The 16,560-nt window shown below is 33.2% G+C and overlaps 1 protein-coding gene and 1 pseudogene across 1 annotated transcript; one reads left to right on the top strand and one right to left on the bottom strand.

Annotated features, from left to right (window-relative positions):
* The first annotated feature begins 10,254 nt into the window (after positions 1-10,254).
* LOC134278318 (uncharacterized) lies at positions 10,255-11,472 on the top strand (annotated as a pseudogene).
* A 4,318-nt stretch (positions 11,473-15,790) lies between these two features.
* Positions 15,791-16,348, bottom strand: LOC134278321 (uncharacterized protein F54H12.2-like). Its single transcript, XM_062760630.1, has one exon. The coding sequence runs from the start codon at positions 16,346-16,348 to the stop codon at positions 15,791-15,793; it is 558 nt and encodes a 185-aa protein (XP_062616614.1).
* Positions 16,349-16,560: the final 212 nt, after the last annotated feature.

The following is a 16,560-nucleotide window of genomic DNA, read 5'->3' as shown; positions in this document are numbered from 1 at the left end:
ACAGGATTTGGAGGAAAAAAAATCAAAAACTATCAGGGAAAAAATACCTTTGATTGTGGGGATGCCATTTTGAGATATTTTTTTTATTATTAGATATAATTTCAATTTTTTTTTCTTCAAATATTTTGACCTGTACAATCATTAACTCATCTAGGTAAAAGTACTGAGTACTGACAGAACTCATGGCATACACAGATAAAAAAAGGAGGGATGTCAGGAGTCAAAAGATAAATCAAATATTTATTTAAATAACCAAAATTTCCTGCCCCTTCTGAAAACAAGGACCCCTAATGGCTTGTAAAATGTTGAGAAAAGTTGTACCTGAATCCCCTCTCCCTTTCCTTTACCCAATGAAACACATAATCATCCTCCCTAATGTAAAAGGTTTTGATAAAATGCAGGCAATTATTGTTTATCTAGATCGAATGATTTATAATGATGACAATTTTTTAATGGAAAAAGCATAGTCAGTAGACAGAATTTAAACTGTATTCACGTCCACTTGATCTAATTTTTATGCATATTAGAAAGTAGAGTAAGACGTATAATAATCAATATTTAATTCAATTTTTACTTAGATCTTACTTTAGAATATAACCCACTTAAATGTACATATAGGGTAAATAGATTGTTCTTTTATTTCATTTGAATGCTTTAGGCAATTTAAAGAGGCATCAATTTTATTCCGATTTCGGACAGTATTGTGTAAATTTAATGATGATAGTGTCTTCCCTTTAATTTATTTCAAAGTAAATGGTTAAAGATCAGTTGTAACAGGCTAGGAGTTGAGATTTATGAACAGAATCTCTGTGAACTTTGCAGCAAATTTTTATTTCAAAGTGGCATTATTGTCAATTAAATGGTCAATTTGGCCTGTTGCTGGTTCTCAGGAAAAACACTGCTGATGCTTTAACAACACCCTGCTGGTTGACAAATAAATTATGCAAAAAAAACCTTTTTGATGGTAAGAACTCTTGGGGTCTTGATCCATTAGTGGATCTGTCATAAAGATAACAATGTAGTTTGTACATCTGTAACAGTGGCCCTAATTGACACCTAATGGCATGTACATATACACATATACTTGACACATACACAAAACAGTGTTATCACTATTTAAGATGTAAGATAATGGTGTTTTCACAGGAGGGGGTGTATTAAGACTCTTTCTTATCTTCCCTGTCAAAGGGCCCATTAGTTGCCTATGCTAATCAACAGGATTGTAGATGTCATAATGTCATGTAAATGTAATGCATGATTAATATAGATAATTATGAATTCATACATTGACCAAATGTCACTACTAAATTTGAAAAATCCATTTCCTGGGCTTTGATTATAGGTATATGTAACTTTTTGCTTATATTTTTTTATCTTAACATATAAGAAAACCCATGGAATTGTTTACTTGTACATGTACATTTAAAACTTGGAACATGATTAAATGAAGAGCTGAATGAAAAGATTAAAATTGCAATGTACAGAAATTTAATTTTTGATAAAAATGGTACTGTAACAGTATATTCTCGAAGACCATGAAGAAAATGCCTTTGCCATATCACAAAATTAAGGATAATTTAAAACAAGCTTTATCATAAAAAGTCAGGAGAGCTCTTTAATAAAACTGAGAAAATGACAGATGTGTGTGTGTGTGTGTGTGTGTGTGTGTGTGTGTCTGCGTGTGTGTGTGTGTGTGTGTGTGTGTGTGTGTGTGTGTGTGTGTGTGTGTGTGTGTGTGTGTGTGTGTGTGTGTGTGTGTGTGTGTGTGTGTGTGTGTGTGTGTGTGTGTGTGTGTGTGTGTGTGTGTGTGTGTGTGTGTGTGTGTGTGTGTGTGTGTGTGTGTGTGTGTGTGTGTGTGTGTGTGTGTGTGTGTGTGTGTGTGTGTGTGTGTGTGTGTGTGTGTGTGTGTGTGTGTGTGTGTGTGTGTGTGTGTGTGTGTGTGTGTGTGTGTGTGTGTGTGTGTGTGTGTGTGTGTGTGTGTGTGTGTGTGTGTGTGTGTGTGTGTGTGTGTGTGTGTGTGTGTGTGTGTGTGTGTGTGTGTGTGTGTGTGTGTGTGTGTGTGTGTGTGTGTGTTGTAATTGGATTATGCATGAGCAAATTATTTAGAGGGGGGAAGGGGGGTGGGGCATCAAATGTAATTGTAATTCAATACCTTAGAGAAATGCTTATCAACATAAAAACAACATTAAAAAGGGGGAGGGGGTATCATTCTTAATGTAGAAGGTAGGGCTGTCATGGTTCCAAAATTTTTCGGGTTGGGTCGGTTCTGATTTTTATACCCCCCGCTTGAAAAGGGGGAGGGTATATAGTAATCGTTAATTCCGTCCGTCTGTACGTCTGTCCGTCCGTCTGTTACGCTTTGGGGTACCCATCTCTTATCCGCAATTCCTCTCATACCACTGAATGAATTTTTATGAAACTTTCACAGAATCTTTATTACATATTGCCATTGTGCACCTCCTATTTTACTTTTTGATCCGACACATATTTTGGGTTTCCCGGCCACAGGAAAACATGGACTTTTTCACCAGTTTTGACCATATGGGAGGGGGGGGGGGTATCATTTAGTGAGCTCATCGCTCACAGTACCTCTAGTTTTAGGTTCGATTTCAGGTAGTTAATGGAATAAAAAGCTCATGATTTGTATTATTTTCAACAACAAAAAGAATATTTTCATTTAATCTTAGAAATAGCAACATTATTACTAGTTTAAAGTAGCCTCCTGAATAGTCAACAATTGTACCAAATTATTTAAATCACCTTATAATGACAACGTACTAACAAATGTCTCGTTTTTGATGCCATTTTTAGGCGGAAGCCGCCTTTTACTTTTGCCTGCTTTGTTGACCTTTCGACCTCTCAAGATGTTTGCCCCGCTTCATGGTACTCCAAACGGATGTATCTTAAACTAAGGGCATACAACCCGCTTAATCATATTCGACCCCCTTTCCAATCTTTATCATTATTATCATATCAAAAAGCGTGTGTTATGGCAAATTTATTTTAACAATTTATTATTTTGATTAATGTAAAAAAGTCCAATAAAAATAATAGCCTAATAATAGAACGAATAGTTACTTTAGTACTGCTGATACGTTTCATGTTTGAGAGAAGAACGAACGACAACTCTGTATGTCTAAAACATAAACAAATCGGGTTCAACATTTGATTAGCACGGGGTACTGAAGCGATCTTTAAAAATACTACGAGGGATAAAATAATTCAAGTAGGTAATTATGTTTAAGAATTAATGACAGGTACATAGCTACCGAGGAACTTATCTTTTCAATAATCTTGTATAAAATAGGAGAAAAGAGGTATGTAACTCCTTTTATCAATTGTGTACTACATTCGCGTAATAATCTAACATATAGACGATTCAGCGTGAAATTATTGTCAACAAACCCACGTGGAGCACAAATGACTGGAAGTGACAGGCCTTCTCTTCAAAACAAACAAGGTAACTCACGCTGCGTGATTAGCATATCTTCTATTGTCACCCTTATCTTTGATTGTTTTAACCTGAAAATGTCGCCTCCCTATGCAGGCATGCTTTAGATATTGTAATATGATAGCTGTTATGGTCGGGTCTTATCGAACGAACTGGTACTCTATAATTACCATGATTACATGCCTGGGAGAAATTATTTGAGGAATTATCATGCCGAGTTTGTGTATACATTTATATATCCTTTCTCATTTAATGTTAATACATGTATGTTGAAGGATGGGCCAAAACTGTAAAATCTGGACAGAAATTAAGTCTAAACTTAAGACGCAAGCATAAGAACTACATTGTGGTTTGTATAGATGTGTCCTTGCTACGAAGGCAGCTAACAGAAAGGGGATATAATTAAGATTGCATTGTGGATTTGCCCCTTGCCACCTCTAAATGGCAGAAGAAAACTCAACTCAGCACAACCAGAAACACTTTTCTGAAGGTGAGTACATCAATTTATTATATTTCTAGATAAGTGGAAAAATTCTTCATAACTTATGATACATATTTTTTTATAGCATAACAAATCTTCTTGTTATGATGGCAAAACTGAACCGAATACTATTTTTGAAAGTATATTTTGACTTTTCTTATTTTTGTTGAATTATTTTCTTTTCCTTTTTTTTAAATACATGCAAATACATGATTACTTATAATAGTAGGCTTTTGAAAGAGAAAACAAATACAAAAAAATATTAGAGAAGTCAAATCGGTCAATATTTAACATGTTTAATAATAACTTACTCGATATCTGACTTTTTCATTACATGTACAAATAATTATCAATTCCATTGGAAATAATTTTTGGTACTAAAATTAGTTATCAAATAAAACACAAATGCACAATACACCCAAAATTACAAAAGGTTGTTTTAATTGGATCTATTTGAAAAACTGCTGTGTACACATGTAGGTTATATAACTAGCGAAAGAGAGGGGACGGATGTTGTTGGTCAGGATCGCTGTCTTATATTATTTCATTTGTTGGTTGTTTCCAGTATATTTACACTAAACTTACTACACAAGTTCACTTTCAGCAGTTTTGAATCTTTTGTTATTTCTATATACCCACTTCACTCTTGAAGTGGGTATAGTGGCATTAATTTCTTTGCATGTCAGATTTCACTGAATGAATGAATGTAGATCAAGGCGACAACGGGTGTTTTACAGCTAGGTGTAGATGAAGACATGCTAATTACCATTTGCATGTTTTAGTTATAATTGATAACTTTCCGATAAAAATGTGTACCTTGAAATAAGAAATAATATACATCTGAGTAAACGAGTACCTCTTTTTAGTATTCGATACTTGGACCTTGGATGGAGTACCCGGTAAAGTTAACTTCCCTAGAAAATATATTAAAATACCCGGTATATCATAAAAGGTTATTTGAAGTCCTTGATTTCATTTATTGAAAGTCAGATACATCATGTGAAATAATTTTTGTTAAATAAACATTGTGAGATATTCTTAATTTTTTTTCAATTATACACTTTGTAGAAAATTCTGCCAAGAGACAGTTGTGAAGGGAATCGTGTATATAATCTCCAGAAAAGAAATCACCACTGAAATTGGGATGTATGTACCAATATTTTAATACAATCATTTAAGACAAATTTACCACAGGAATAAAAATAAAACTGTCTGGCATTCAAGGGCCTGTCATGGTAGAAGCTCTCCTGAAAAAATATTCCATTTATTGTGGACATCATGACACAGGGCTCACCTGTCACCAGCATTAGAGACTTGTGTGATTTGTTCTACCTGGGCCATACATGTATTGAATGAAAACAATTCATAGAACCACAAGCACATTGTAAATCTATGTAAGGTCTTCTGTGTATGTTGCATTCCTTATATAATTTGCTGTTTTATAACAAGACTTTGTTTCATTGGTACTAAAACTTAATACATGTACACATACAAAACCAAAAAGCAGTTGTGATATTTATTGTTTTTTATTACTCATTAGTTCTCATTTTTGTGTGAAATTTTGGAATTTTCCATTTCTTGTTCCCCAAAACCATATCTTACAAATTTTATGTATTGCAACTTGCATTTCAATTTTAACTTGTTATACTTGACAAAAAACTAGAGGTACTGTGAGCAATGAACTCACTAAATGATACCCCCGCCTCCCATATGATTATAATGGAAAAGTCCATTGTTTTGCTGTGACCGAGAAACCCAAAATATGTGTCGGATCAAAAAGTAAAAGAGGAGGTGCACAATGGCAATATGTAATAAAGATTCTGTGAAGGTTTCATTAAATTTTACTCAGTGGTATAAGAGGAATTGCGGATAAGATATGAGTACCCCAAAGCGTAACAGACGGACGAACGGACAGCTAGACATACGTATGGACGGACATAGTCATACCGATTACAGTATACCCTCCCACTTTTCAAGCGGGGATATAATAAATGTTAAAATGTTCATATTGCTATTGACGTGACTTATTCTCATGTATCCGCATCAAAAGCGAGACATATTGTTTATTCTTGTTCCTTGGTTTCAATACTACAATCCAAATTATTTATCACCCCCCCCCCTTTTAAAAAGATTATGCTTCAAATATGTGTCATTAAAGTTTTGCACATGAGAACTTGCAAACATGCTTCCGCCTATCAGTACTCTCAGTACTTTGATTATAGTAAAATCTACTCTATTATACAAATCAGAACCGAACCAAATTCCGAAAAACGGAACCGTACCCGACCCGAATTAATTGTTCCACGGTTCCGGGTCATTTCAGGTACCCGTGACAGCCCTAGTAGAAGGAGATTCAGAAAGAAAAACATTTGCTTTTCGCTGATGTCAAAGTGCTAAAATTTAGTATAAATACTGCCTAGTAGACTAGTTAAGTTATTTTTAGAAAGAAAAAAATGTTAAGGTAAATTATTTCTTAGTTAAAGCAGAACAAGTGCAGGTAATTTTAACTCTGCATGAACTTTAATATTTTTCAGAGTTAATTTGTGTAAATGAAATATATACTGATCACATATTTTAAAATTCATTTATTTTTGTATTAGTTGTATTACACGTTACATGTATATATTCGTAAATTTATTAACATAAAGTAGTGTGAAGATACAAGTGAAAGTATGTGTGTGATGGGGGTAGGGAGGGGGGGGGGGGCTATGGTTAAACTGCCTGACTCTATGCGGAACAATGAGAACATTTATTAAAATATACCAGCCCATTACTAGGCCCCTGTTTCTTTTTTTCATATTCTATTTTTTTATGCATATGTTAATGTCAATTACAGTACAGTTTGAGTAAAGATGATACAAAAAAAAAAAAAGAAAACTATTGTTTGTGAAATAAGTAACTAAAACTATTTTCATTCAAAATTTCACAAAAATGGAAATTAATGGCCATGGGGCAAAAAGCTGTGCAATAGATTTATATAAGAATGGTTTAAGAAAGGTTGGAGTTTGAACATTATAGAAATTTTACAATTTCTGTATATTTTAGAAATTTATTACAGTATTATATGCAATAATTACAATCAAATTGTTAAAAAAAATATATACCTATCAAGGTATCCATATTTTTGCTAATGCATGTATCATTTGTCCTAAATTACTTATTATAAGAATAATTGATACATGCGACTGAATTTAAGACTGCATGTTTAGATATCTTGTTGTTTTACACAATAAAGACTCATCTGCCATATCAACAGAAATGTGACATTGCTATGATTATAAATTTGGCCTATTAGTATACATACATTTAGTCTAAGTAATTGTGAACATAATGTTAATGTATTCCTTAAGCAAGCTCTAAACACTAACAGAAACTTCTTTTTTGGACTCGGAGAAAAATATATCATTTAAATGTATGCATATTGAGACTTTATCATTCATTTAGAACAAAGGATGCGTGCCTTATTTGTGCAGGATAAATGTTCAAAGACAATACAGAATAGACTTATATTTGTGAGCAAAAACCGCTGTTGTTTACTTATTTTGGGAAAATTAATGAAAATACATGTATTAAATTTCTTACTCTTTGTCTTATATAATGCTTAATATATTTTTATTATAAATTATGTAATCAATGATAAATAAAAACTTCATCAATCATACATTTAAGGGCAGATCACTCTAACTACATAAATCTACCCAATAAGTTGAGTCCTTTACTGTGTAGTGTTTAGCGCGTCCTTAAATAGGAATTACCCCAAATGCAACTGAGGTGTGTCATATTAATTGCAAATGATATATCTTGCAGATTTATGGATAGTAAAGACTCTGCAAACGAGAAGATAACACAAGTGAAGAGGAGATCAAGAAGAAGGAGAGATCTGAAACGAAAAAGAAGACAAGAACTGAAGAAACAATCTTCTGTGTCACAAAATGTAGAGGATCCATCATCATCTGATGATTCTCTAGGAACTTTCGCTGCGAAATATGAAAGAAAAAGGAACAAAAGAAAGGTGTGATATGCATGTGTGTTGTTTTAATCTATGTCACTAAGTAGAATGAAATATATTTCATATATCTATTTGTAAAATCCAAAATTAAATTCATATCACTTTTTAAGAAATATTTTATTTAAAAATTATCAAATATAGATGTGCATCTACAGTGTGGAGCACTGTAGATGCACATCTATACAGTATTTGATAATTTTCAAATAAAATATTTCTTAAAAAGTGATATGAATTTAATTTTGGATTTTACAAATACATATACCGGTATACAAAGCAAAATTACATGTGTGACACTTCAACATGTTCAAATGGCCTCTTCATTGAATGTGGTTCATGCCATGAACATATGTAGTACCTTTAAAAAAAATGACTGCTTGTAAGAATGACAGAAAGAGCAAATAAGTTACCCCGGTATATCAGTTTACATGTAGACATGTACATTGTAACATGAAGATGTATTATAAACACATTTAAATATTTCTTTCTATTTCCACAGTCACAAATCCACAAGTTAAAGATTCCAAAGCAACACCAACTGCTTCATCTTCAACGGATTTATTTGATGACCCCCTCATGAAAGACTTTACATCTTACATTGTGACAAGGAATAAGTTGAAGAAATTTTGTGGGATGTCCGTTGTCAAGACAGGTGAATAAGGATTTGGTAAGCAAAAATATGTATTTTATTACATCATGCAGACTTAATTTTATGATATACCCAACTGTTATTCAATCAATTTTACTGTATATTTCATACAATCTGACATGTGACCATGTGATCCAGTTTTTTGGATCAATTAATGCACTCTAAAAATGATAAAGTACTTTTATTCTAGCACATCAAAAGGTTCCTGGACAAAATAGTTTGTTAATTAGATGATGAAAGTTATTTCATTGACCGAAAAGTTTCCTTTTTACTATATTTATGCCCCCCCCCCCTTTGAAGACGCGAGGGTATATTGCTTTGCTGCTGTCTGTTGGTCTGTCAGTCCACTTAGTTTCCATTCATTTAATTCACAACTGTTGCACATACTGAAATGAAATTTGGTATGCAGATAATATATCACATTAATATCTAGGTCAAGTACTGTTTTGGGTACGATCGCACCATTTTTGACAGAGTTATGCCCCTTAGACTCAGAAAAATTCCAATTATTTGCAGTTTCTGTTCATTTTCCTTGAAACCGTTGTACATAATGAAATGAAATTTGGTATACAGATTTATCATAAGAATATCTAAGTCAATTTCTGTTTTGGGTAAATATGACCTAGCCCTATTTGACAGAGATTTGCCCCTTTGACTTAGGTAGTAAATTTACTAAGTTAATTTAAATTTCCAATTTTTTTGTGGGGGGGTGCATAAGTGTTTTACAAACAAGTTGAAATAACTCTTGTTGGACAAGAATTAAATCAGAAATAATGTTTAAAAAATATTCAGAAATAAAGCAGATATTTATCACATCATGACATTTAAATGTTATATCATGGTAATTTCTATATAATATTAATAATTTGTCTTTTATTTTTAGCTCTACTGATCAGAGACCAGAAGAGCTTATGCGATAGTAATGCGTCCGTCGTCCGTCTGTCTGTCTGTCTGTCTGTCCGTCTGTCTGTAAACAATTTTTCAAAACGCTACTCCTCGTACAATTTTTGTCTGAATTCAATATTACTTGGCACACAAGTAGACTACACTAAGATACATAGAATAGTGCATCAGTTTTTAATTCCGATGAACGTGTGGCCATAGTTACTAAAAATAGAATTTTCTGTGAAATTCCTTAAAAACGCTACTTCTTCTACAGTTTTGGTCTGATTTCAATATAACTTGGCACACAAGTAGACTACACTAAGATACATAGAATAGTGCATCAGTTTTTGATTTCGATGAAGGATGTTGCCATGGTTACTAAAAATAGAATTTTCTGTGAAATTCCTTAAAAACGCTATTCCTTCTACAGTTTTGGTCTGATTTCAATATAACTTGGCACACAAGTAGACTACACTAATATACATAGAATAGTGCATCGGTTTTTGATTTAGATGAACGGTGTTGCCATGGTTACTAAAAATAGAATTTTCTGTGAAATTCCTCTAAAACGCTACTCCTTCTACAGTTTTAGTTTGATTTCAAAATAAGTTGGCACACAAGTAGACTACACAAAGATACATAAAATAGTGCAATGGTTTTTGATAAGTACAAACCAGTAGAGCTACAGTCTCAACAGAGACTTCTGGTTTACATTTATTTTTATGAATATTGAGTATTTAATCAAATTAGTGAAAGTACCTTATCCTTTGTTTGCAGTCCTATCATGGATCAATACAAGAGGAAAAGAAAATATTGCACAAAATGCAAGGAGGAATTTTCGAACAGATATTTTAAAAGACATTTGTGTAAAGATAGTAATTCTACAAATGTGGGGGACGCCAGAGATTATGAACAAGTTCATGAACCAATGGCTGAAGAAATGCCATCTACTTCAACAATGCCATCTACTTCGACTGAAAAGGTACTGGAGGCTGATGATACATTTGAATCGGACAACGTTCCGGACGAGGTTCTTACAGACTCTGAAGAAGGCACGGATATAGATGACGAAGAACTGGTTGAACTGTTTATGCAGGACAGTGAAGGGGAATCTGAGATGCCAACAGAAACAGATAAAAACCATGAATATATACAAATTATTTTAAAATTATTGTTTAGGTGGCAGGCAGTTTTTTTCATTTCAGATATGGCCTTATCATTCATTATCGTGCTGATCAAATCAATTTTTTATCTTGGATCATTTTCTTCATCATTTATTGCTGCTCTTTACAAAAGCTTTCCATCAACACTGTATCAGGCAAATAGTTCAGTACGATTTGAGAAAGACAATTTCAAGAAATATGTTGTATGTCCAAAATGTTTTTCTTTGTATGATTTTTCTCAGTGTTTACAAATTATTGAGGGTGAAAATGTGTCAAAAAAGTGTAGCAATGTTGTCCAGCCAAATCATAAATTAGCCAATTTCAGAAAACCCTGTGGAGAAATTCTTCTTAAATCTGTCACAGTAAATGGAAAGATGACTTTTGTTGCTAAAAAAACATACTGTTTTAAAAGTGTTAAAGACAGTATTCATAGGCTTGTAAAGAAGAGAGGTTTTGAAAACTTGTGTGAAAAGTGGCGTCATCAATTTTTTTCTGAAAATGTGTTAAGTGATGTTTATGATGGAAATATTTGGAAAGAATTCAATGGTTTGAAGTATAATTTTTTTTACAGAACCTAATAATTTTGGACTTATGTTAAATGTTGATTGGTTTCAACCTTTTAAATATTCAAATTACTCAGTAAGTGCCATATATTTGTCAATTTTAAATTTGCCACGAGAAGAAAGATTCAAAAGAAACAAGAGATGTTTGTAAAACACTTATGCCCCCTCCCCCCAAATTAGAATTTTTCTAAGTCCAAAAGGGCATAACTCTGTCTGAAATGGTGCGATCCTACCTAAAACATTTCTTGACCTAGATATTCAGCTGAAAAATCTGTATACTAAAAATTTCATTTCAATATGTGCAACCTCTGCAAAAAAAAAAAAATGAATGGAAACAACAATTAAGTGGAATTTTTCTAAGTCCAAGGGGCATAACTCTAATAAAAAGGATGCAATGGTACCCAAAACAGAACTTGACCTAGATTTTTATCTGATATATCTGTATACAAAATTTCATTTCAATATGTGCAACCTCTGCAAAGAAAATGAACGGAAACTGCAAATAAGTGGAATTTTTCTAAGTCCAAGGGGCATAACTCTAACAAAAAGAATGCAATCTTACCCAAAACAGAACTTGATCTAGATATTTATCTGATATATCTGTATACTAAATTTCATTTTAATATGTGCAACCTCTGCAAAGAAAATGAACGGAAACTGCAAATAAGTGGAATTTTTCTGAGTCCAAGGGGCATAACTCTAACAAAAAGGATGCGATCGTACCCAAAACAGAACTTGACCTAGATATTTATCTGATATATCTGTATACTAAATTTCATTTCAATATGTGCAACCTCTGCAAAGAAAATGAACGGAAACTACAAATAAGTGGAATTTTTCCGAGTCCAAGGGGCATAACTCTAACAAAAATGGCGCGATCATACCCAAAACAGAACTTGACCTAGATATTTACCTGATAAACCTATATACCAAATTTCATTTCAGTATGTGCAACGGTTGTGAAGAAAATGAACGGAAACTAAATGGACCGACAGACCGACCGACCGACAGACCGACGGACAGCAGGACAGCAGCAAAGCAATATGCCCTCCCTTCTTCGAAGGGGGGCATAACAACATTATTTTGGTAGGACTAATACCTGACTGTAAAACTGAACCCCCAACAAATACATTTTTACAACCCCTTGTAGAAGAATTGCAGGAAGCATGGGAGGGTTTCTATTTAGATAGTTATACATCTCCTTCAGATCCTGTTAGGTTTAGGTTGGCACTTCTGTGTGTGGGTTGTGATGTCCCAGCAAGCAGAAAGCTTTGTGGCTTTTTAGGTCATTCTGCTACTATCGGATGTAACAAATGCATGAAGCGATTTGAAGGACTAATTGGTCAGAAAAATTATGGGGGGTTTAATATGAAGGAATGGGTTGAACGGGATAAAGATTCTCATATGAAGATGGTGAAGGAAATTATGAAGTCAAAAACCAAAACAAAAAGAGAGGAGCTAGAAAAAAAATATGGAGTTAGATATTCTGTACTCTTAGAACTAGAATACTTTGATCCTATTCGTATGACAATCATTGACCCAATGCATAATTCATTTTTGGGAACAGCAAAACGTATGATGACCCTATGGAAAGACAAAAAAATACTTTTGCCCGATCATTTTGAAAAAGTACAAGATAAGATTTCGGGTGTGTATTGTCCATCAGATATAGGAAAGTTACCCCAAAAATTTGCATCTAGCTATGGTTCATTCAATGCTGACCAGTGGAAAAACTGGACAATAATGTTTTCAGTGTATGCACTCAAAGATCTTCTTCCTGAAGATCATTTTGATTACTGGAGAAAATTTGTTCTTGCATGTAAATTTTTATGTTCAAGATCATTGACAAAAAACCATGTAAAAGTTGCACATTTATTGTTGATTTCTTTTTGTGAAACTGTTGAAAGAGCATTTAGTTTTGAGGTCATTACACCAAATATACATTTACATGCTCATTTGGACAAATGCCTGTATGATTTTGGTCCTGTGTATGCATTCTGGTTATTTAGTTTTGAGAGAGAAAATGGAATTTTGGGCGCATTTCCTACAAAAAACAGATTTGTTGAACTGCAACTCATGCGAAAATTTTTGAAAACTGTGCATGTTGTTGATATTGACTGTAAAGAAAGTACTGGCCAAGATTTTGGGCCAGAATTTGAAAGAATTGTTTCTATGATTGATAGTAAAGATAGAGGCACACTTGCTGAGATGAATTTGTGTCAAAATGTCAATTTGTCAAAAATGTCCTCTAGAAATGTTGAAGTGAGCATGTGTGATTGGACATTAGATGTGATAAATTCTGCTTTTTCTCATTCCTCTTTGAAAAATTGTTTTTTGAATGAAATAGATTTTTCATATTTGAAACATTTTTACAAAGTTTTATATCCAAATGTATTGATAGAAAACATTGATGTGTGTAATACTTTTCGTTCCACAGAAAGTATCAATGTATTTGGAAATATTATTGGAACCAAACGAGGTAGAAGCAATCGATCCTCTATGATAATTGCTCACTGGTATGGCGAGAATGGACAGATATCTTCATTTGAGAACATGGATCTTAAACCTAGGCCTGGTCAAGTTGAGAAAATAATTTTGCATAATATTCTCATTGAAGGTAAATCACATGTCCATTGCCTTGCAAGGGTTAAATGGTTTTGCAAAGTGAATGAAACTTTGAGACATTATTTTGGTAAACCAGTTGAAGTTTGGAAGGCCGATTTGTATGATATTGAAGGCCCTGCTAGTTTTATTCCCATTCAGAGAATAAAATCCAAATTTGTATATGCGTTTGAGAAATTGCAAGGGATTAATACCATTGTTGTTATACCCCGTGAAAGGTTTTTGTAATTAAAATTTGCTATGTATAGGAAGACTTTCTTTTATGTACATATTTTTATTAGATTTCTTAGTTTTTAGGCAGAAAAAATGTCTTCTTTTTGCTTAACTAGAATGATTTTTTTCTTTTTCAATGATTTTTTGAAAACTCCTAGTTTTTGAATTGGTTTTGCATAAATTTTTTTTGGAGCACTTATTTTTTGCTGTATAAAGCAGAAGCCAGACAAACAAGTCTACATCTTTACAAAAACACATTGATCATTAAATTCCATACACAACAAAAACTTGTGAAGTCGGGCACATACAGTATTTGTGAAGCTGGACACATAAGGCGACATATTTAAAAACACACATTGATCACGACAGTCCATTCAAAACAATAATTTGTGAAGTCGGGCACATACAGTATTTGTGAAGCCGGACACATAAGGCGACATATTTAAAAACACACATTGATCATTACAGTCCATACAAAACAAAAGCTTGTGAAGTCAGGCACATACAGTATTTGTGAAGCCGGACACATAAGACGACATTTTTAAAACATACATTGATCAATGAAGTTTATGCACAATTTTTTTATATCGCAAAATACAATTTAGGGAGGATACAGTAGCATATTATATTTTTATAAATCATTGTTTTTGTTCTGTATTACTGTAGCAAAAGTATTTTATTATGTGAGAGTTTATGAATAATTATTGCCATTGAATTCGTTATTTGTAAGAAAATTAGTACATTACCGTGTATTAATTTATTTGAAATGTTATTTTTTGAATAAAAGTACAGTGGACCTTCAGATATCCGGACGCCAGATATCCGGATGCTTCAGTATCCGGACGATTTTTCATCGGAACGAAATTTTTAAATGTTATTTTGTCTTGTTTAACTGTTGATTCAGATATCCGGATGCTTCACATATCCGGACAAATTAACTGGGAACCAAAGCGTCCGGATAAATGAGGGTCCACTGTATTAATCTTGTGAGTTGTTTTAAAGTTTTCAGGATTGTGAAATGAAATTGTATAGAAAGAACTGAATTTTTCTAGAATCTTAGATTTGCTTGAAATCATGGGTTATTCTTCATAAATAAAATTATTAAATCAAAATTCAACTTCAATTATATATACCGACTTAAAAAAAGAGGCCAAACAAGATGAAAAAAATTTAATATGGGTAGCATGTATTTCATTTTCTTATGACGAAAGCTAGTTTGCATATGTATCCATATGAAATAGTAGGTAAAACAATTTTCTTGTTAAGACTAACAAGGGTTTACGAGTTGGTGTTACGTAATTGACAGATCATAATTATTGTAAAGTATGCTTTTCTGTCCTTGTTGCATCTATTAGCGGTCATCTTCAAAACTTTACTGCAGTTGTAAATGAGCTTAAGGTTTTAAAAATTTAAGTTAACTTTATCTTTACTTTCGTTAAAAGATTACATGAGAAATTTGAAAACCAATTAAAGTTAAAATTTACATACTTAAAGCAAGAATGGTCACCTTTGAAACTTTTGTTTGAATTAAAGGAACATAAAGTTCATATTTTATTTAAAGTAAAGCATAAAAGATGATCTTTAATCATTTGTTTTAAGTAAAGAAATTTAAAGGTGATCTTTTAAGGTTTAAGTTAGTGTAAAAGTACTTAAAGATAACCTTTACTTCTTTAATTTAAGTAAAGTTTAGGTAAAGGTAACCTTGATTTTCTGACAACCTTTAAGCTCATTTACTCCTGCAATAAATTTTTGTAAAGCTAAATTTTCAAGCAGTGTATGATGTGGAATTTATCCGATTGCGCCTCTTGATCTTTAGTGAAATCCCAGCCCCATAGAGTGTACCCGCTTTTATACTCTTCTAAGGTGATGTCTGGAGCCCAATCTTCTCCTAATTTTCCCAGGGCTTGATACAGACTGAGATAAGATCTGAGATATAAATTGTCGTTGAAATGAGGCTCAAAACAACGAGTACTCATGGTCTCTCCGTTGATACTGACATCTAATTTCTTGATCCCAAAGTTTTGGAAATGAAAGGGATTTTTAGTTTTATCTCCGTTAAAGGCTGCATTCTCCACAAAGCCTAAAATGAGACGTTTAGGCATCTGGCCTTGAAACAGATGATCCGTAATCTTAGACTGAGTTCCTGTGGGGATGGTAAAGGTTTTCACTTCCACTCTTCTCAAGGGATATTTGGCTCTGTGGGTATTCAAACTCTGATTAATGGCATTCATCATGACTGGTGTGGGTTTGACTTTTCTCACCCACAAGACCATACTCAAAATTTTCACTTTTCCTGTACTTCCTCCTTTGATCATCATGTAGAAAGCAGGTCTAGCTCGATTAAATCGCAAACGGACGTCCACTCCATTAGGTAGAAATCGATCTTGTTGAAACAAATCCAGATGTAAACGATCCAGCAAACTGATTTTCTTACTGTCAGCAATAGCTTGGTGTCTTTTTCGGAATCCTTCGTTTTTAGAATTGACTGGTAACGCTGTGAGGATGGGTTCGTCAATGGTCACCGTGT

The sequence above is a fragment of the Saccostrea cucullata genome, unplaced genomic scaffold (genome assembly GCF_032062105.1).
Source record: "Saccostrea cucullata isolate Sc308-1 unplaced genomic scaffold, CSIRO_AGI_Scuc_v1 ctg16766, whole genome shotgun sequence".
In the NCBI taxonomy this organism is placed as follows: Eukaryota; Metazoa; Mollusca; class Bivalvia; order Ostreida; family Ostreidae; genus Saccostrea; species Saccostrea cuccullata.
The sequence above is the reverse complement of the archived record's forward strand: the minus strand, read 5'-3'. Positions and strand labels throughout refer to the sequence as shown.

Coding starts and splice junctions, on each gene's coding strand:
- LOC134278321 (XM_062760630.1), bottom strand. CDS start 16,348: ATGATCAAAGGAGGAAGTACAGGAAAAGTGAAAATTTTGAGTATGGTC.